The sequence below is a fragment of the Kogia breviceps genome, chromosome 10, assembly GCF_026419965.1.
Source record: "Kogia breviceps isolate mKogBre1 chromosome 10, mKogBre1 haplotype 1, whole genome shotgun sequence".
In the NCBI taxonomy this organism is placed as follows: Eukaryota; Metazoa; Chordata; class Mammalia; order Artiodactyla; family Physeteridae; genus Kogia; species Kogia breviceps.
The window spans coordinates 55251118-55272691 of NC_081319.1; the positions used below are offsets into that span (position 1 = coordinate 55251118).

Here is a 21574-nt window from a genome sequence, read left to right on the forward strand (position 1 = left end):
ATGTATTTTTGGTCCTTTGTTTCATTTTCTCCAAACACAGATTCAAATTCTGAATTCTAAGGTTTTCAGAAAAGGAGAATGAATTTTGGTTCTACTTCAGTTTGTTTTCTGTCCATTGTGGTCTTTTTCTTGATTTAGTCATGATGCCCATCTAGGAAATTAAGTTCAAAGCAACTGAGATAAACATTTGACAACATTTATCTGTAGTTTTCATATGTTTCTCATAAAGTCCTACTATGAACAGAAAAAAAAAATGATGTTTTACTTTTCATTTTCCAATAGGAGGATCTTTTAAAGAGTTATCATTGTATGGAAAAGAAACACTAAAAAGAGAATAGACTCGTGATTTTGCATGAAAATGTGGAGGGTAGTTCTGGACTTCCTGTTTTCTGTCCTTGAAATAAGCTGGATAAGGTGTAGCAGAGACTTGGAGAGGAGAGAGGAAATAAATCAGACACCCTCATCTCCCAAACCTCAAACCTCAACCCTCAACTTTCTCTGGACATCACCACTCTGGCCTTAGCTCTATCCTTCCTGAATTATTGTTTTTTATTTAAAATGTATTCACTGTTTAACTATTCACCTCAGACTTTTCCTAAGCAAAGAGATCTTCAGCCATGCATTTGATGAACTTAATTCAAACTCACATTAAAGTAACTCTACAGCTGCTGAAGTAAAAATAAAAGGTTTTGGTTCCTATACTCCTAAAATCACTTCAAGTATCATAGTGATACCCAAATCACACTCTGAAAAACACTACTCTGATATACTTTCCTGCCTTTAATTAGATGTATATTCCAAACGTTCCAGAAAAAAAACTTGATTCTTAAACATTCTGTGAGGTCAAGTCTTCATTGTCTTTGTAACGTGTTCCAGAAATATGTTCTATCAGTGATCCCCTCTACTGGGGACATTCTTCCTGATGATTAGCCCACATCTTATTAGTGTCAAAAATGAAATCAACAAAACAAAACAAAATCTAGACGTACAAAAATACCCCACTGAAATAGCACCTTCTTATGCTCATATTGATGAACTTCCTTAACCTCCGTCACCTTTACCTCAAGTCCACTTTGGCCATCTGCTCCCATAACCTTGACTTTGCTGAGAAATATTAGTTCATTATCCACATTCTTAAATCTAAGTATTGTACTTCTGACCACCTCGTATGCCTTGTTGAGACCTCTAGTCTCTATCGTCCCTGCTTTCTCCTTTTCTCCCACACTCTACTGCCTTCTTTTCTTTTTCTATCCATCCTGGAAACTAGTTTGTCTCTCAGTAACTCTCTTGCCAATGTCAGCACACATTGCCCCTTTTCTCACTCCACTCAGTGAAACCTTAGCCCTGGATTAATCCACCTGTCTGCCTTCTTGGCTACTGATCACTACAGTGAAAAATCAAACATCCTCACAGACTGGTATAACAAAAATCTATAGTCTGTAGCTTCAAATAGCCCCCCAGGGCTGCCCCTCAAGCTTCCTGTGTATTGCTAGTTAGCTTTCTTTTTTCAAATCTCTGTTCTCTTGGGCTTCCCTGGTGGCGCAGTGGTTGAGAATCCGCCTGCCGATGCAGGGGACACGGGTTCGTGCCCTGGTCTGGGAAGATCCCACATGCCGCGGAGCGGCTGGGCCCGTGAGCCATGGCCGCTGAGCCTGCGCGTCCGGAGCCTGTGCTCCGCAACGGGAGAGGCCACAACAGTGAGAGGCCCGCGTACTGAAAAAAAAAAAAAAAATCTCTGTTCTCCTTCAGTCCCTCACCATGCCATTCCCACTCACTCTCAGAAGATGGTACTTAATACTTCACACACACACACACAGACACACACACACACACACACACAAAGTAGTATCATAGAGATGATCATACTAAGTGAAGTAAGTCAGACAGACAAAGACAGATACCATATGATATCACATGTGGAATCTAAAATACGACACAGATGAACTTATCTATGAAACAGAAACAGACTCACAGACATAGAGAACAGACTGGTGGTTGCCAAGGAGGAGGGGGTTGGGGGGAGGGATGGACTGGGAGCTTGGGACTAGCAGATGCAAACTATTTTATATATAGGATGGATAAACAGCAAGGTCCTACTGTATAGCACAGGGAACTATATTCAATATCCTGTGATGTTTTATCACAGGATATACATGTATATATACATGAATATATACGTGTGCATATATATATGTATAACTGAATCACTATACTGTACAGCAGAAATTAACACAACATTGTAAATCAACTATACTTCAATTAAAAAAATGAAAACAAACAAGCAAAAAAAGTATTTATCATGTAGGAAACCCTACATTTGACTTCCTACTCGTATGCTTACAAACTTACATGCAGGTACACTGTCCTTTCCTCCTGTCCTCCTGCATTCCTAGCGGAGATGTCTGGCTTCCTCAATGACCTTGTTCTATCAGTCATCCCCTGTATGAATTACATCTTCAACCGTTAGAACTCTTTCCTGGCTTCTTCCTATCATGACCAAACATTTCCCAGCTTAAAAAAAAAAAATTAGTCAATCGATCAGTTCCCTTCTCCATTCGTTTTCTGTTATTATCATCTCTCCTCTTCAAAGCCAATTTTGTTAGGTCTGACACTTTTTACATCCACTCTGTCATAGGATATTCACTGTCTTGCTCTTTCCCCTAAAACTGCCCTATCAGAGTGGCTAGTGACCTCTGTGTCACGAAATCCAACGGCTTCTTTTCAAAACTCATCTTAATAGACTGGCCTCTCTTGAAACCCTCTCTTGCTTTGGCGTCTTTAGAAATCTCACACCCTTGATTTTCCTTTTATGTCTACAGTTATCTTTTCCAATCTTTACTTTAGGTTCCTTTTTCTGCCCATTCTTTATTTTCAAGGATCGGCCTACTTCTCTTCACTCGAAGCACGTTTTCTGGGTGACATGAGTTAATTCCACGACGATGACTCCAAAATCCATTTCTACCTAAGAGCTGTCTTATGAGCTCCAGAAACAGACATCCAAATATTTATTGATTATCTCTATTTGGATGCCTCACAGACATCTCAAACTCAACGTGTACAACACTGCACTCAAACTCTTTCCTGCCAAATTTGATTCTCTTTCCTCTGGTTCAGAGCTCAGCAAATGATACCTCAGGCCATTGAGTGCTAGGAACTTAAGAGCTACCTTAAGTTAATTTCCTCTCCTTCTACTCTGACATCTAGAGAGTTACTAAGTCTTGTGTATTCTACCTCTTTCAAATTTGTCAACTTTGTCAACTCTCCATTCTTATTTGCACACCTTGGGTACATGTCAACTTGTTTTTGTGCTCTGACTCCTGAATCCTGGTCCCCGTTTTCCAGTTCTGTCTCTCTCCAGTGCATTATCCACCTATATCCAGAGTGATCATGTCACTCTCCAACTTAAACTTTTTAGTTTACATCTATTGCCAGCAGGATGGAGTCCCAGCTACCATAGCTGGTGACATTGCTCCACCTTATTTGTCCAGGATCATTTCCTCTACTCTCATCTCTCTTTATGCATCCCTGTCCTATTGAACCATCTGTAGTTCCCCGAATTTGCCACACCCTGCTACCCATGAGCTTTGTACATGCTGCCCTGTTAGTCTAAAACTCCCCCCTCCATCTTATTTTTCACTTGGCTAATTCCCACGTGTCCTTATGTCTCCATTCAGAGGTTTCTTCCACTTTCTCTGACTCCTACCGTGGGTCAGTTTTCTCTTTGTGTCCCCATAGCACCTTGTAACAAGGATGATTAGCATATCTGTTGCTAATAACATTTGAGCACTTATTTGATGCCAGAACCTGTGCTAAGCAGGCTACATATCTTAATTCATCTAATGCTCACAGCAACCTTACGAGGTGATTAATATTTCCTCAGATAAATAATCCAGGCTACAGAGAAGTTACATAATTTTCCCAAGGTTCCACAACTAGTGAGTGACACAGTAGATTCTGAACTCAGGCATCTTATTGAAGATTTTACAAACTTGTAATCACTTGTTTGTGCCTAACTTCCTAATTGGACCCTAAGTTCGTAGAAGGAAGTTGTATTCCTAGCACCCAACACAGTGATTGTCACAAAGTGTGCTCCCAATAAATACTATTTGAATAACTAAAAGAACAAGGTGGCATGTGGCTCAAAGAGGAAAGAGTTCTTTCCTAAAATCAGATTTACCCTGATTACCCTGAGATCACCTTCAGTGCCTGCCATTGTGATGTTTTGCTCCAAGAGCACCAAATAACTTGCTGTCATCTAATCACCCCATAGAATTTCATTTCCTGTCCCATTCACCTCATGTACATTTCCCACTCTTGTCCAACTGGTAAACTCATATTCATCCTTCCACACCAAGCTCAGAATTCACTTTATTCCTGAGGGTTCCCAACCTTCATTGTAGATTCTAAATTTTAGTTCCTCCATACTTTATACATTTCAACATCATCATCATCAATAACAACATTGATTTAGACCATCATATACTTTTTTTAACCAATGGTCCATTTTCTATTCATCTTTGTATCTCTAGTACTTCAGTGTTGTGCCCAGCACTCAGAGGGTGGTCAAAAAATGTTTGATATATTGATTGAACAGAATTAGGTTGGGTTTTGTTTCTGTAGATTACCACGGAGATATTTCAAACTCCGATACATCATGGCAGTTTAGTTGGCTCCTACAATGGCCAAGAATCGATTACTGTTGGAGTTGTCCAACACTGGCATATTGGGAGACATGAGAAGAGGATATCACAATACCTTATGCCTGTTTCACTTTCCTGATCTGATCAAGGGTTTGGCAAAGGATATGTTATTTTTTCAAATGTCATTCAAGTTGTGCCCACCAGATAAGTCACAAACATTTTAGGAAGGCAAGTATATTTTCATTTAGAGATGGACTAAAGAGGCCAAAGAAGTCTGTGCAAATTTATAAGATGTCAAACCACCAACCCAATCTTGTAAGGGGAAAACAACTGTAAAATCTCCCAAAGTGTTATTTTTCCTGTCACTTCTATTTTAGTCCCTTTGTATTTCACTGGGGTCTTAGCACTTATTTTAGTTTAGTGATACCATACCTGAGCTTTCTAAACGTTCTGCGTAATTATTGTGTCTTATTCCTCAAGCACACACCAAACTGCCAGATTAAGTTTCTCAAAGCACTGCTTTGAGCAAGTCATTTCTCTGCTCAAGGACTCTCAGTGGCGCCTGTCTATGGAATTAGGTGGGAACTCTGAGTCCAGATTTGCCGCCAGATGTTCTGCCACAATTGATTTGTGTAGAGCCTGACCCATGACACACATCTAGTAAGTGCTTTTGATGTTTTCATTGATTTTTCCATTGTGTTCTTGAAAGTGAAATCAGAAAACCTAGTTGAAGGAAAGTTCCATTTTGTGTCTTTCATTATTATCAATATTGGCAAATTATTAAGAGTAGATGCCTCTTGTTAAACAAAGATGTCACACGGTAAACAAAGTAAAGGCTACATACATTAGAGAAAGCATCTTCCCAGGGGTCCCATATCCTAAATAAAACAGGCACATGAAGAGATGACAGGTAAAAATACACTTTGGGGAAAGATAAGTGGTATTTTCATTAATGACAACTTATAGAGATTTCCAGGAGGACCAAAGTAACTTCACAGTTGAAAGCTAACTCATTGCTTCTCAACTGAACTTCTAAGAGGAGTATTCAGCCATGAGCATAATTAAACAAGTCCACAAGACATGAGAAAAGGATTACCCTGAATATGCTGGGTCAAGCAAACCAGGTGGCCAAGAACATGATGTTCTCTGCTTGAAAACCATCATTCAGTTGCCAGACTCTGCTGCTCTCTGGGCTCTCCCATTCTGTCTCTGGCCTTTGTCTCTTGCTCTCTCTCCAGTGCCCTTTCTTGGTTTAGATTTTATGTCCTCATCATCTGACACATCAAAGGATTAAAGAGTTCAAAGCCCTTCATGCTGCCAGTATTTTATTTAGTTAAAATCAACAAAAATGAAAACTTGTGCCCATTTTCCTCTTTGCAAGAAACCAAAATGCAAAATCAAGATGAAAGCACAGGAAGATCTGTGCTGTTCAAAATTAAAATTCATGTCTTCACATATGTATACTCTGTGACAAACTGCACCGCTGGATTTTACGAAACTACTTCAATATTGCTAATTAAAATTCTCGGACACTAATGAATTCTCGAATCAACCTCTGCCACTTTGTTGTACAAATGGAACATTGGCAGATTTTCTTTCAATATCCAAAACACCATTTTTGGAACAAATTTGAAGTTTTGATTCATTCAACAATTATATCGAGTACCTACTATGTGTCAGACACTATGGTGCAGAGCAAGCAAAATGGGATGATTTTCTGATTTCAGAGGAATTCCAGTCTCTAAAGCAGTGCTTCTCAAACTACTTTTATTCATCTGTGCCCTCTTTTGATAAACACAAGTATCCTTCTCCAATTTCCCAGAAAGTCTAATGAACGCTTCCAATACTAAGAATTACTGATACACAGAACATAGACTCAATTTTCTGTGTATCCTTCATAGACCAAAAGTCTTTGAGCTTATAGTTTTTATTTCAAAAGCAACACATTTATTTTCCATACACAAGACTGGATCGGAATATTAAATATCCTTTTTTGAACCACATATGCTAACCCCCCACCCCGGAATTGAAACTGAAATGCCTGCTTAGAATCACTGTTTGAGAATCACTGCTTTAAAGAGTTTTGGAGAAAAACCAGGCAAGCTCCCTCTCTCCCATCCAATCAAGTCTTAAAGGAATTAGAATTTTCCTACCTGACACAACAGCTGGTGGAGTATCATAATCCTGTCTTGGGACTGAATCTTTGAATGAAAAGAGCATGAGAAAGAATGCAATGAAGTACAAAAGAAAATAAAATAGAATTTTAGCTCTAAAACTTGGAAGTGCCCACTGTATGTCACATGGTACCTAAGGCTCCTGTCTTCAAGCACTCACTCAAGGAGGCACTCTGACCCCTTGACAGTTGACAGTTGACACAACAGTCCCCACAACCACCACTCTGGACGTGTCATTAGGCCCCCGTGTGACCCGTGAGGACAGCATCATCTGTCCCAGAGTATTGTCATCTTCCTCATCTTTCAGAACTTTGGTCCTTCCCTTGGGTCATCAACTTGCAATATGTACCCTCTTTGGCTGACGCAAAAGTTCTACAAAGTGGCCCATCAGGAAGGGGACCAAAGTGCAATATGAAACCCCAGTCCTGGAGAACAAAAGAAATAACTACAGTTTCAAAAGAGATAATTGAAAAATTTGCACATTCCCAAATTCTGTGGAGGCTGACATGTTCTGAAGCTAGAATTTTGTTATTGACCACTCATCTTGGGCTCTGTCCCCAGTGGGCAAGGCCAAGGAGCTTTGTGTGCTGGTATCATGAGGACACAGATCAACAGAACAGCATCTATTCAACAGATGGCTGCTGTCTTTTTCCAAAGCGTCATAAAATTGGAGGTGGCAAATTGTAGATTGAGGTTAATTAAACAACGTGACATCCATTTCAAAAGTTAGGGTGATGTGGGACCAAATATAACTTCTTTTTTTAAAGATGAAAAAGAGGCTTTGGCTTAATATCATTTCTTTAGCCAAGGATCTTAGAAAGGAAAGTGGGACATGGCCCCACTTCTAAAAATGGAAAGTTCTCATTTCTCCAGCTCCCCTTGGAGGGGTAAACTGTGTAAGAGGGACCGGGTATTTCTCATATTCAAATAAATTGCCCAAACATGGTTAAAAGGATGCTTCTGCATGACCCTCATTCCATTCATATGATCATTATTCCATTTTAAAAACGAAAACCTCAAACTTCACTCGTCCACCTACTTGGTAACTTAATTTGGACTATCACAAATTTATCCGTTTCATCTCCAATGCTGATCACTCTCCCATGAGTGAATGGTGTGTGAAAAGACACATTAGAACTTGAACAATGCAAGGCCAGCCCAGCAAGCATTGATCAAAGATTCAAATGCAAGGAAACCTTAGGCACGAATTATTCTGTTTCTCACAACAGGTACGTGAACTAGTGACTTGATTATAATCCCCAAATCTAGAATATATAAAATCATTTTCAAGGGGTCTCCAGATATTATGGTATTAATTCTGATTATCTTTTAAAAAACTAAGCACACATTATTACTACAGACAAACAAGACCGTGACACTAGTCATTTTCCAAGAATATATTTATAACATTTTAAAATTTATAAAAACTCAGGCTCATTGTTGAATTCTTGGAGAATGTAGGAAAGTATCATGATTAATATAGAAATTATCCCTAACGCTATCATCTAGAAACCATCACACTTGTTTGTACTTGTTACAGCCTTATTTTATAAATATTTTTTCATGGTTGATACGAGCTCCACACATGCAAATTTACATCCTGCTCTTTTGATTTAACATGATAGTTAATCCCTTCCAAATTATTTTATACTTATAACTTCATGCTGCATTACATTCTAGTTTATGGATGGATTACAATTTATTTAATCTTCCTTATTAGACATTATAAAGAACACTGAGCTGAATATTTTTAAGATATATTTTCTGTTATTCTAGAATATTTCCAGAGAATAGGTCTTCAAAACTATAACTATTTGGTTGGGGAATAGAGCTATTTTTGAAATGTCTTTCAGGCCCACCCTGCTATCCAGTTGAGACTTTCACAATTTGGATTCCTACGATCACACTATCCATGCTTGAGAATGTGTATCTCCCCACACCTTCGTCAGCAATGTGTATTATTTTAATAACTTTATTTAATGGGTTATATGTGTGTGTCTGTGTGTGTATTAGATTTACTGTTAAGTTGATCATTTTTCATATGTTTTACATTTTTCATATGTTTTTTTGGCTTTCTATTTCCTCCTTTATCAACTATCTGTTCCTGTTCTTTGGCATTTTATACATTGGTACTTTTGTATTTTTTGCTAATTTATTGGAATTCAGAATCTATTTTTTAAACAGCAAAAGTTTACTATTTGCAAATAAACTTTCATAATACTAGACTTTCACTTAATGCCTACTTGTTTATTGTTTATATTGTACTAACTTCAAAAATTCACTTATCTTACAACAAGACTAAATAAATTTTAAAAAACGATTCCCTTTCAGCTATATTTTCTTTCTTGTATTTAACCATTTTTAATTGATTAATACTTTTTCCTGAAAACCATTTCAGGAGACGTACTCATGACCACTTATGAATTTAATGATACTGTTTCCTAATCATGAGTCCATTTAACATCGTGTATTGGTTTTTATCACTCTGTCTTAATATTCCTGGATAAGACAATCTTTAAGCAAAATGAATAATTCAGGATTTTCACCTGATACCATTAGAATTTCAAAGAAATACAGGAGGGATGGTGCCACTGAAAACTGTGAGAGAACTATGTTGAACAAGTCAAGAACAATTACAAGATTATCTCTGTGAGCAGCTATGGTTACACCACCAGAATCCAATGATGTCACAAATCACCAGTGGTCTGGAGACACAAACAGAACTGCAGATAAGGAGCCTGCAGAACAAAAACTTTTTATTTCTTTCAACAGATTCTGGTGACATTGTAAGCCACTGGTGACCACCAACTGAACAAATGAAAAGGAGATAAGAAACTTGTAAAACCAGATTGTCATGCAATTTGGAGGTTCTCATAACACGTAAAATCCCCAGTGGTTTCTGCTAAAGCTTACAATAGACTGATAAGAAATTATAGATAATAGGGCTTTGGTCCTTGAGGGAATCCATGACAAAAAATAAACAAAAGCAGAAAAGCTAGAAACTTCTTCAAGGTCAGCAGAGCCCTGGAATAAAACCGTTATACTGCTTGCATAAAATTCATTTCTTTTAAGCCCTGCAGATTCTGTCCAGCTTAAAAATAGGTAAAGAATTGAACGATAAACATTTGAGGTGGCAAAGAATGGTTAATTAACCTACAAGGCATCCCTTTCAAAATGTGGGGTCACGGGGGACCAAATACATCTAATTTTATGAAGATAAAAAAGAGGCTTTGGCTCAGTACACTTCCTTTACTCAGTGATCTTAGAAAAGAAAGCGGGACATAGTGAATGGCCTAAGGCACCCTTTCTGAAGATGGAAAATTCTAATTAGCTCCAGGTCCCATTAGCCCTGAACCCTGCTTACTTTGGTTATTCCCTGGATCTCTCTGCTCTGCCCTTGGAAACTATTTCTGGACTTGAGGTTCCTGTCTTAATCTTGACTTGTCACTGTTCACACCTTGTTTTGCAGAATTTCAGTGAGCTCAGATGTCTGAAAGCCTCTGGAAAATTATAGTAGGAGAGAGACATGGTTGGAGAGTTTTAGATTGACTGGCTGTGGCAATATGGCGGGGAACAGACTGGAGTAAATTGAGGTGGGAAACAGGAGAACAGTTAGGGGACTATTATAGTTAATCAAATGAGACCCAGGGCAGAGACTCTAGAATATGAAGGAAGGGATGTATTTGACAGATGTCTATGGGACTTGAATAGTAACTGTATGTGGTGGGAATTGAGAAGGAAAGGGTCTACACTGGGTCCTAAGTGTAGTGTTGGACTCCCCGGGTGAGTGGTCGTGGGGTCAGCTTGAGAGGCAACAGGAACAGGACCCTATAAGAGGAAGGGTCAGTGGGAAGAAAGCTTGGGAAGCTCATGAGATTAGTTTGGGTCGTGTTGACTTCGAGATGTCAGAGGGAGAGTCACACGGAAATATTTAGCAAGTGGTTGGACAAATGACTAAAATTCTAAAATGGTCTAAAATTCTAAGACAAGGTTAGCCCTGACGACTCAGATATGAGTCTTCGTCATAGAAGGCAGAGTTCAAAACCATCGAAGTGGAGGAGTTTGTTAAGGAAATCATGTATGAATGAGAAGTAAGTTTAAAAACTTATTTAGCAGCCTAACAAAGAAAAGAAGCAATGGCTAGAGAGATCAGAGGAGGACCAGGAAAACCTTGGGGAGGAGTCACAAACTGACAGCTCTTAGGAAAATTGGGTCCAATATTCAAACATAGGGAGATTTCCCATTAAAATCCAAGTAGCTTATCTTGAAAAACTGGAAGTTTTCCATATCTCATGCCATTAACACTCACAACACCCCTGGGATATAAACATTACTTTCCCCACTTTTCAAAAGAGGAAATAAAAGTTCAGAGAGGTCAAGTAACCTGCCTAAATATGCACAGCTAATAAGGGGGCAGAACCAGGCTTTAAACTCAAATTCAACACCCACTGTTCTTTCCATGATACCAGGCCACCTTCCCAGCAATGGATAAAGCGTGTTGAAAAGATGTAATAAGGTGGTGAAATCTGATTAAAAGAATCAATAAGAGCCACTCCAAATGCCAATCAAAAATTCAGACAAAATGAATCTACGATATTATATCAAAGTGTAAGAGTGACAGTTTAAGAAAAAACTTCCTGCTGGACACTCAACATTGTCAGTGATATTTTGTTGAATAAATCTACAAATTAATACTGTTTTCTCTCTGCCTTTTCAGAACCTTATGAAACTTTAAACCTTTGCAAAACATCAATTTACATAAAGCTTATAATGCTTTTAAGCATTAGTACAAATGTGAAGGAGGAAATTAATTTTTTAAAAAGCTAGAAGAAATTTGATGTTAAATATAAGCCACATGCTTAAAACTTTTGCTTTCTGAGAAAGAAAAGGGGATATATCATTATTGAATAATTTGGCTATTACCAGCTGGGCAAAAATTGTGGTCTTGTATAAATGTATCCTTTTTGAAAATACTCAAACACTAGTCATAATAGACATTATTGAATCAATAAGTATTGTATTTCTGACACTGTTCTATATAATTGAGCTTATTTTTCAATTTCTTAAAGGATTCAGTCATATTCTCAATTAACTTAGGTCATATTTTTCCTAGTTTCCTCCAAATTTGAATTTCAGTAAGTCAGCTGGCTTTGCTTTTGATTCAAATGAGTAGAATTTATAAAGTGTTTCTTTTTATGCTTTGCCTTAGAACTCCCTCCTTTATCGGATTACAAATTGTTATTCAATACAGTAAAAGTGCATTACTTCATTTATTCATAATTTGTGATCATTTAAGTAGGGGAAAGCAGATATAAAGGGAAATCAATAGTGGGACATGAGAAACTTTGAGCCTTCCAATATTGTCCTGGGATCTGCTTTATTATTAATAAAGAGACTAATGTTACATGTTTCTCTAGTGTTTCCCTAATAATGAGACAAGTGACTACAGATAATCTTCACACATTGCTAAAAGCTATAGAAATAGTATCTTCAAATTCTAATGAAAATTAGCTGTACCACACTGTAAAATTAAACATAGTCTTAGACATGACTTTTAAAAGTCTAGTTCAGAGACTTAAAGAATCATTTGATCTAGTCTAAGCTTTCAGACACATAGGTATCATCAACTGCTTTTTATAGGTTCAGCAACTGAGGCCTTCTAGATGGGTACTTTATGTTCATAAAACTAAATTTCTTTATTGAAACAATGGGACTCTTTCCATTAGGTATACAGACTTTCCTCCTATTTAGAGCAGATTACTGAGACCTCAGTGGACATGTCAGAAACTTCTTAAATCCTCAAAAGCCTGTGAGTCAACACATCTATGTAGCAAGCAAGCCATTGCTTTAAGGTAAAATCTCTTTTAAGGTACTAGCTTTAAGGTACTAGCTAATGTACCTAGTGTACTTAGATGTTTGGAGATGTTGCCAGCATAACTGAGAAGAATCACAGTAGTGGTGACTATGAGACATATAGGCACAAAGTCATAGAGGCATATGATTGAAGGGGTCCCATAGATCTCCATGTTCATTACTTCAACTGGATGGAGTGGGGCATTGAGAACAGGAGATGTTATCGTCCTAAGGACAGACAGAAGCAATCGGGTTCCATCAGGCTTTCTATAGTATTAAAGCTGTCTCACTCAGAAGAAGATACATGTTTTCCTCTCTCCATTTTTAAAAATGACAAAATTATCTACATTAACATTTATGAAAAATAAAAACTGTTACACGGGATGTTTTGACATTTTTCATTGTTCTCTACAATAAAGTTGCAGTATTCCATTTGCCCTCCTGACCATTTGGGGAACTGTCTTTGAAAAGATTTTTTGAAAAACAAATGTTTGCCAATGATTTCAACTGCCTTGTTGATATAAAAGCAAGGCTGCAATGGGCATTTTTGAATATACTTTTGTGCCCTAAGGAAAAATAATCGCTAATCAAAAACATCCCTACCTATAAAAAAAAAAATCAGGTACATTAGATTCCTTTCCTTTTTTGAACATCATCTATGTTGACATATTCAAAAGAAAGATTAGAATAAGTTCATTATGGGAGGTTCTCAATTACTTTTTGTTGCTTTAAACATTGAAAGTAAATAAAAAGCCCTGGATATCAGTCATAATCAAGGTTGGCCCCTCTCTTGTGAATAACCTGGGGATGCTGTGAGCTGAAGTGGTAAATATCTGGGAAAGAAAAACTAGGCTCAGATGTGTTAAGTTACAAGGTCTAAAATAGACACACCTGGTGCATTGCATCATAGGAACCAGAAGTAACACAAATTTAAATGCAACGCGGTAGAACCTTCAGCCTTGTCAAATGCGAGTAAATGTGCCCTGGAACTGTGCATGCAGAGGGCAGTTTATTCACAGTGGGACTTGAAAGGCATGTTAGTCAGTGGTGCAGAACCAGTTCTGCTGATGATGCCAGTAAGAACAGCGAGTATTGCACCTTATATTGATGGAAGTCCAAGAAGACAAAAGGAAACAAACTCTTCAACTCACCGTTCCTGTTGTGCCCAACGAAAGGTGATTCATCTGTTGTGTCAGAGGGCCCATCATGTTTGCTGGCTGCATTGACATAGGATGGTCCATTGTTGGCGTAATCACAGCACCCTATAAGCACACACAATGTCCATCTGAAAACATGTTCCACAATGAAGGAAACTTTAAAAAAATAAACACAGTAAACTGTGTTAACATCATACGTGCTTACTTCTCACTAAAAAGGCTAACTTGAGCCGTGTGTGATTTTTACATCCATTCATTTCATTTTGTGCCTGTCTAAATATGTAATTTTAACGACTTTATCTCTGATGTGATTTACCTGTCATTGTCATTTATACTTCCAATATTCAATGTAGAATGTATTCTAAGACATCAGATATATCCCCTCTCACTGTTCTACATACAAACTTCCCTGGCTGAAAAATATAAATACTATGGAAATTCTCTAATTGTTCTTGATACTGAGTAAAACTTTTGTTTTTGTCATTTACCCAGGATTTACACAGATAATTCTTGATCACCTCAATACAACCTTCCCCCAGGGGGATAATGCTGGTCCAGATGGGTTTCTTGATGGGATACCTTTAAAGGACATATTAAAATCTAACACAAATATTATAAAAATCAAAGCTACTACTTCCCGTATTTTTTCCTCCTAATCTTTTGACCTACTTTCTTTCTATCTGTGCTTTTGACACAAGCCTAGAGGATACTGAACTCTGCTAAATGCTGGTCAAATGAAACAGCACTGAAATTTTTTTAAATGCAAAAATATCAAGTGTTTCATCATGGAAAGGCCTACTTCTAGAATATGCTTTTTGATTTATCATAACTGTTGGAAATGCAAGAAGTAATAGACATAAAAAAATATTCTGTCCATACACAAAGTGTCCCGTGGTCCATGAAGCCTGGAGCCAGGCCATACTACTCTTCCCTTCCTTTTCTTTTCCACTATCCTACTATTCCACCTTAATTGACTAACTGAGAGAATGGAAAGATTTTTTTTTTTAATTGAAAAGCTAGGGTTGGATGGAATCTTTGAGACTGTATAATTCCAGTGCTTTATTTTAAAATAGTAATAAAGGCAGAAGCTCATTTAAATACCCAGTGGTAGAAAAATGATTATGAATCTGAATGCTATTTTTTCCTGTAAACATTATTTTTCTATGTGACTTTTTTCATATAAATAAATATTGTGAAGAAAAAAAAATAAGTCAGATTCATGTGGATGGAAGGATCTCAGCACCCAAGCTAATTACCCACAAGCAAATATGTCCTAAAATGCTTTAGCTCAGGATAATCAGTTTCTCGTGCTATTATCCAAATCCAGCTCCCTGACTGTACCTGTTAAAAGATCAGGCTGTCACTCAGCCTTCCTTGTGGGCTCTTCCTCACCAATATGGAAGGAAAATAGAAACTGAACCATATATTTGTAAATGATTGATATACAGAGCTAGTTTTGTTCTCAAAGACATTTGGACTTTTGAGCTAGAATCAATCAAAACACATAGGTTATTTTATAATCTGTAGCTTGTAAATAGACATAGTTGTGCATTTGCATTGCTTGAATTTCTTGATGCTTCCATAAACTGTCATTCATCAGAATGCTTCTCAAATGAGAGACACGATAAGCTTTTACTTAATTATAATTCAGAGACACAACACTTTTTCTTCCTGCTGCCTGAATTTAACAAAAGCATCTTTACTTTTTCCTTAAAAAAAAATTGCTAGCCTTTATTTCAGGTATTTGTCATATGAAACTAGCAGTAAATACTTTGAGAAGAACTGAGACGCTTCTTAAATCACTTAGGGATAAACTATAGAATAGTCTCAGAGTTAAGACAGAAGTTCTGAAGCATTTTTTTTTTAGCCAAAATGTGGCACTTTCACAACATTCTAATCCTTAGCAGGTGCAAGACTTCAATACTCTTCTTGAACTTTAGATTTAGGCTATCTTCTTATAATATTTGCCCCTAGAGGTTCTGACACACAGCTAACTTGTGACAGTCCCGGAAACCCCACAATTCTAATCAGATTGCCCTAGTCACATAAAGAATTGTTCATCATATATCAGAGATAAAGACCAAATTGTGTTTGGCCAGGATACTTTCTTCGCAATGCCCTAGGGGTGACCTCACTCCCCAGCAGTGTCAGAGGTAGTCTTAAGTCTTTTTTGGGGGTGGCAGTATGTAAATGAGATAAGGTGAGCCTGTGACAGACAGATAAATCAAAATCCATGCATGATAAGTATAGAAAGATTGAATGTCTGCATTTGGAATTAATTTTAGAAGGATCGTCTGGGCTCTTTAGAGAATTTTTTCATGGAAAGTGCTTGGGGACTCATTTGATTACAGAGGCCACAGAGTGAACACTGCTTCTGTGTATAAACCAGAAACCTGACAATCAAAGGGAAGAGAGTGTGTGTGTGTGTTGGTGTGGGGAGGGATGTGGCATCATTTAGAATTGGAAATAGCAGAGCTAGACACAGAGTGGAAGACAATGTAAGAGAAACATTCCTAACCAGGCCAGCTATTGCAAATAAAACGAACAACGAAATAAGGCTTCTTGGGGGAGGACACATCAGGACATACATTCTTATTCAAATTCAGTAAACTTGTTCAAGAAACACAGGATTCCCACAAATGATTAAGATCATACATTTCTTAAGAAGCTCAAGGGATGGAAGAAACCTACAAGCAGTGAGTAAGTTGGAAATAGCAGACAGGAACCCCCTGGGGAAACACATTGTCTTGATGGCACTTTACCAGGGACAGACAACTTAGGGAGTTTGAAGTGCTGGTTATCTACAACAAAGACTGGGCTTTGCCAGTCACTGTGTTCATCAACTGCAATTCAGCTACAGAATCTCTTTTGTATTATGTAAGACATGAAAAAGTGTGGGGGAGAGAAAAAAGAAAGAAAAAATAACAAAAAAGGAAGAGAAAAATCTGTGGTTGTTAAGGCAAATTATAATCTTGCCTCATTAAATACACTGTCAAATCCCTTCCTATCTGATGCATTTAAGCCATAGACCGAAGAGTGTTTTGTGACAGATGCTGCCAACACATTAAGGGTAATTTCATTTACTCAAAAGGTATAGAATGTGCTGTCTGACGGAGTTCGCTTGGCAAATGGCAAAGCAAGAGGAAACAGATTTTTCATTTTAGCATCTCCGGATGTCTGGGTTTGCTCAATGTTTAAGCTGCAAAGAAAAATACTGTAACATGTTGTAATTCCACTAAAAAGCACAATGACCAGACAGCTGATGGGACTGTCTGGTCTGTTTTAGCCACAGCCTCTGCAAAACAAAGCTGTTCACACTCAAGTGTCATAGGGTGGAGTCGTTTGCCCTAATTCTGAAATAAACAATTTCAACAGGATTTTGGATAAAGTTTCCAAAGATCATTGATGTGGAATAAATATATCTGACCTAAGGCCACAAAAGCATCTGTGTTGTTAACCTCCTGCCAATATTTGAAAGAAATTTTAAGTCTAGGAGAGTTCATTGATATTTTAATTTTCTAACAGAAATGTAGCATCATTGGCAAATTGGGGAAAACACCAGCAAGGCTCTCTCCCATCAAGAACACACATAGCTGGTTTAAAACCTACATTAATGTCATGATATGGACCACAATGACAATTACCTGTGTGAATATTCCTGTGGATGTCAATATTCTAGGCCAGTGCCACTCCAAATATGATCAAGAATTTAAATTAGACTCTCTGGGCTTCGGGCATTGGAATCTGTGTTTTAATAAACTCTCCAAATGATTCTGATGCCCCCTAAATTTGAGATGTGTGCTCTGTCTATAAACGGCTATTGTATAAGTCAGTGTTACAAATAGTTGGTCTTACTTTATTTATACTGTTTCTCAATTATTTGTTTTAAACCAATCTTGTGATAGGGTATGAGCCTTTGTGTAATATTTATATTACATTTTGTTTAAAAATGCAAATAGGTCAAGCCTGCATTTTTGATGAGCTGAAATAGGGTGATTATCTGAGTAATTCAGGCCTCAGTATGATGATCTGACATTTTTCTTTTTGATCAGTGTGCTTGTATTGGAGCACATTTAAAATTCCTTCCTGTTTGGAATCTTAGGGAGCCTTGAATCTGAAATCACAGAAATGTAAAAGTATTAATAAAAGGTAGGAAAATTATAACATAAGTGAAAAAAAGGAAAAGAAATATCACCCTCTTTTTCCCTCTTGTCCAATCTAGATGCCTCAGGTCAAAATGTTTGCAGCCCAAACCGGTATATATAGGATGGATAAACAACAAGGTCCTACTGTATAGCACAGGGAACTGTATTCAATATCTTGTGACAAACCATAATGGAAAAGAATATGAAAAAGAATTTATATATGTGTATAATTGAGTCACTTTGCTGTACAGCAGTAATTAATACAACATTGTAATTCAACTATACATCAATAAAATATAAATTAAAAAGAAGAAAAAAACAAGAAGAAATCTTTATGTTTCTTCCAAAGAGAAAAAAATGTTTGCACCCATATTGTGCCATTTTCCTATGGTCACTTATGCAAAACCATAGGACTTGTTAGTAGTAATAATTCAACACGACTTAAAAAAAGGTGGTTTAAGGTCATTTGTCTTCTTTTTCATCTGTGTGTTTTCTGCTTCTCAGTTTTTAATATTTCTAGAATAAATATCTAGTGGAGTTTGTGTACACCAGGCTATTTTTAGCACATGTGACGTACAGAGAATGATATGCCCTTACAAGTAAACTAGTTAGTGTAACGGATTTTCCAGTAGCAATGATGTTTTCATAATATAAATGGCATAAAGTTATTTCACTTAACTTGGGAAATAGCTAACCAAATGAGGTGCCCTGCTATATGAGTGTGACACTCCACGTTGTATATGTAGAGATGTTTCACCTTTTCATTTGTTGATGTTGGCAAGGGTTTTGTTTTCTTTTGTTTTGTTTGCAGGGGTGCTTGGTGAAATTTACATAGGGCTGCCTAGGGAGAGATAAAAAAGGATTGGGAAAGATTTCCCCATCCTCAGAAACACTCATTAATCCTTAACTACCTTGATCAATGTCCAACTTGCAGAGGATGGTCTGTCTTAAAATATATATATATTTGAAACCCAAAAAGCTGTGGCTAAGCTGGTAGATATGACTTCCACTCCGGAAGCATTTTGGAATGATCTCCAACAAACACTGGAGGCTTGGGAGAACTGTGAATAACCAGGTGTGGAAGCCAGGCTGCCTTGAGGACCCCATGTTAGCCCCTATCCTTCCTTCCCTTTTATTATTCTCCACTTGCTTCTTTCAATATACCTTCTAAGAGGGCGAGGGTAATGTTTACATGTATTTGTAATCCCTATAATTATGAATTACATGCAGTAGATACTTGAAACAGTGTTTGTGAATTAATTTTATATATCGGCACCACAAATTGTTCAGTAAAATTAAAAATGGCTAACATTTACCAACTTTAAAAATTTCGATTGTTCATTCTAAAAGGGCTGAAATCACGTTTGCTTGTTCAAACTATTTACAGTGTTGTGGTGTTGTCTATAGTAGAAGGCATGTAATATATATTTCATAAATATTGGTTGGAAAATTATGAAAGAGAAAAACTCAAATCAAAAGGTTCTTACAAATGTTATTTTGAGATTAATAGTCAAAAGGAAGCAATCCAAAGATTCTGAAAACCCTTGTTCTCACAAAGGGCAGCTCAGTTTCCAAACCAAGGCTGTGCTCATGTATGTGTGCATTTATTAATATATTCAATCACCACACCCTTAGAGATGAGATCTGAAATTCACCTGATGTAAAAAGTTCTACTAATGCCACCATAGCATATTTATGGAAATTATCAAAATAAAAAGTATTTGTGTATGTGCATACACCAGTGGTCCTCACCAAGGCGTGACTCTGCAGTGGCTAAAAGGGCCATTTGGCAATGTCTGGAGACATGCTTAGTTGTCAAACTGGGGAAAGGGTGCCACTGACACCTCGTGTGTAGAGGCTATGGTTGCTGAATATCCTACAACGCACAGGGCAATTCTCCACAACAAAGAATTATCCAGCTAAAAACACTAGTGCCAGGGTTCAGAAATTCTGGTATACACAAATATATATTCATAAGCTCCAGTTACACAAAATGAGAAAGATTTGAAATTTCAGTAATTAGAAAATGGCACAAAGTAGGCATGCACTCTCTGCTCCCTACAACTAACAGCAGACCTTAGATTCTACATTGAGATTATATTTATGCTATAAACCAGTTTCTTAAACACCTGACATCTAAATCAATTGCCCAAATCCTATAATTTATCAATGAAAGGAAGCAAGACTATTATTGACTTTACATTATGTAACTTTATAGTGCCTATATGGTTAGTTTTGAGTTCAAATGTATATTGCTATTTATTTTGGAAACACAGCTAAACTAGAGCTGGGTTTCTCTTTTCTAAGTTTAGACGAATTAGATTTGATTGGTATATTTGGACTGCTACCTAGAGGTGTGTGTACCTGTGGGTTTGGGGTATCATGTTTAGAAGCAGGGCATCTTCCACTGTTATGTGGTAAATTTAGAAGAGTTTTATATGTAGTTTATCTAATGAGAGAATATCTATTAACTGTAAAAACAGAGGGTTTTTTTCTTACAGTCTTATAAACATTCTTAATTTCATGTTGCTTTTGGGTTCAGTTGCCATTAATTGGAAGTGTTTTATTAAAAATATGTAATATTAAAAGTCACTAAAGCCAAATTCATTTTAACCATGGAGTCCCCTTTAAAAGAATCCTAATTATATACCATGCTTATTCAACTGTGAATAATGGTTTCAACTACTGGTTAAGTGCTTATTTATACAAGAGTGTCATTTTGAATGAGAATTTAAGTAAATATGTCACATGGAAGTATTTTTTACCAAAGCAGGTAATATAGATAATAGTATTCTCAACAATGCTTTATTGAATCCTTTAGTTCTGTGCTTAAAATTAAGAAATTTGTTTAGCAGTGACTTTTGATGTTTTAACAAGCTTCTTTAGAATTCTAATAGAGTACAATGGCTTTAAAATATATTACAGAATTGAGGAAGAGGTGACATTTTGAAGACCTTGGGGCCCAAGGCTCAAATGGTTTTGTTGACTGAATGTGTAGTAGACCAATTAGTTCTTTAATCATTAAACTCCTATACCTGGTTAAAACTATAAAAGGAATTTCATCATGCAGGTGGGTTACTATATAGTCTTTTCTTTTCATATTTCTACTTAAAGAAATTATCATTGCTGAGACAATGGAAATATTAAGTGTGCATAGAAGGATCCCAGGGCCTCCTGAGAGAGTCTTATGTCTTCAGCAACAAAGGGTGGATTTGTGTTCATCACCTCCCATTCCAACCATGTAATCAATGTGTGGCTTTCGGCCACGAGATCCACCACACACAAACCTATGTGCCATAAAAACCCATGCAGTGTGAGGTAGATGATGTGAAGGAATCACGTTATTTGTGTGGGAAAACTAATGGTGTAACCTAAGTCCTCTGCCTCCATTTGCAGGGCCCCTGTGGTATATGGCTTCCTTACCCAGGTGCATTGCACAGTTCCAAAATCAGTTTAAAGAGATTTGAAAGCTATTATATATGGAATGGATAAACAACAAGGTCCTACTGTATGACACAGAGAACTATATTCAGTATCCTATGATAAACTATAATGGAAAAGAATATGAAAAAAGAATGTATATATACATATAACTGAATCACTTT

At 37.1% G+C, this 21574-nt stretch overlaps 1 protein-coding gene across 4 annotated transcripts in view; it reads right to left on the reverse strand.

Annotated features, from left to right (window-relative positions):
- Positions 1-21574, reverse strand: part of RBMS3 (RNA binding motif single stranded interacting protein 3) — a 1499266-nt gene that overhangs the window by 59967 nt on the left and 1417725 nt on the right. For 3 of the 4 annotated variants that reach the window (XM_059077389.2, XM_059077380.2, XM_059077378.2), the window contains 2 exons: positions 13819-13929; positions 6794-6841 (listed from right to left, as the gene is read on the reverse strand). In XM_059077389.2, the coding sequence (XP_058933372.2) occupies positions 6794-6841; positions 13819-13929 (159 nt within the window). The remainder of the gene's footprint in view (positions 1-6793; positions 6842-13818; positions 13930-21574) is intronic. The other variant, XM_059077384.2, reaches the window with a different exon arrangement.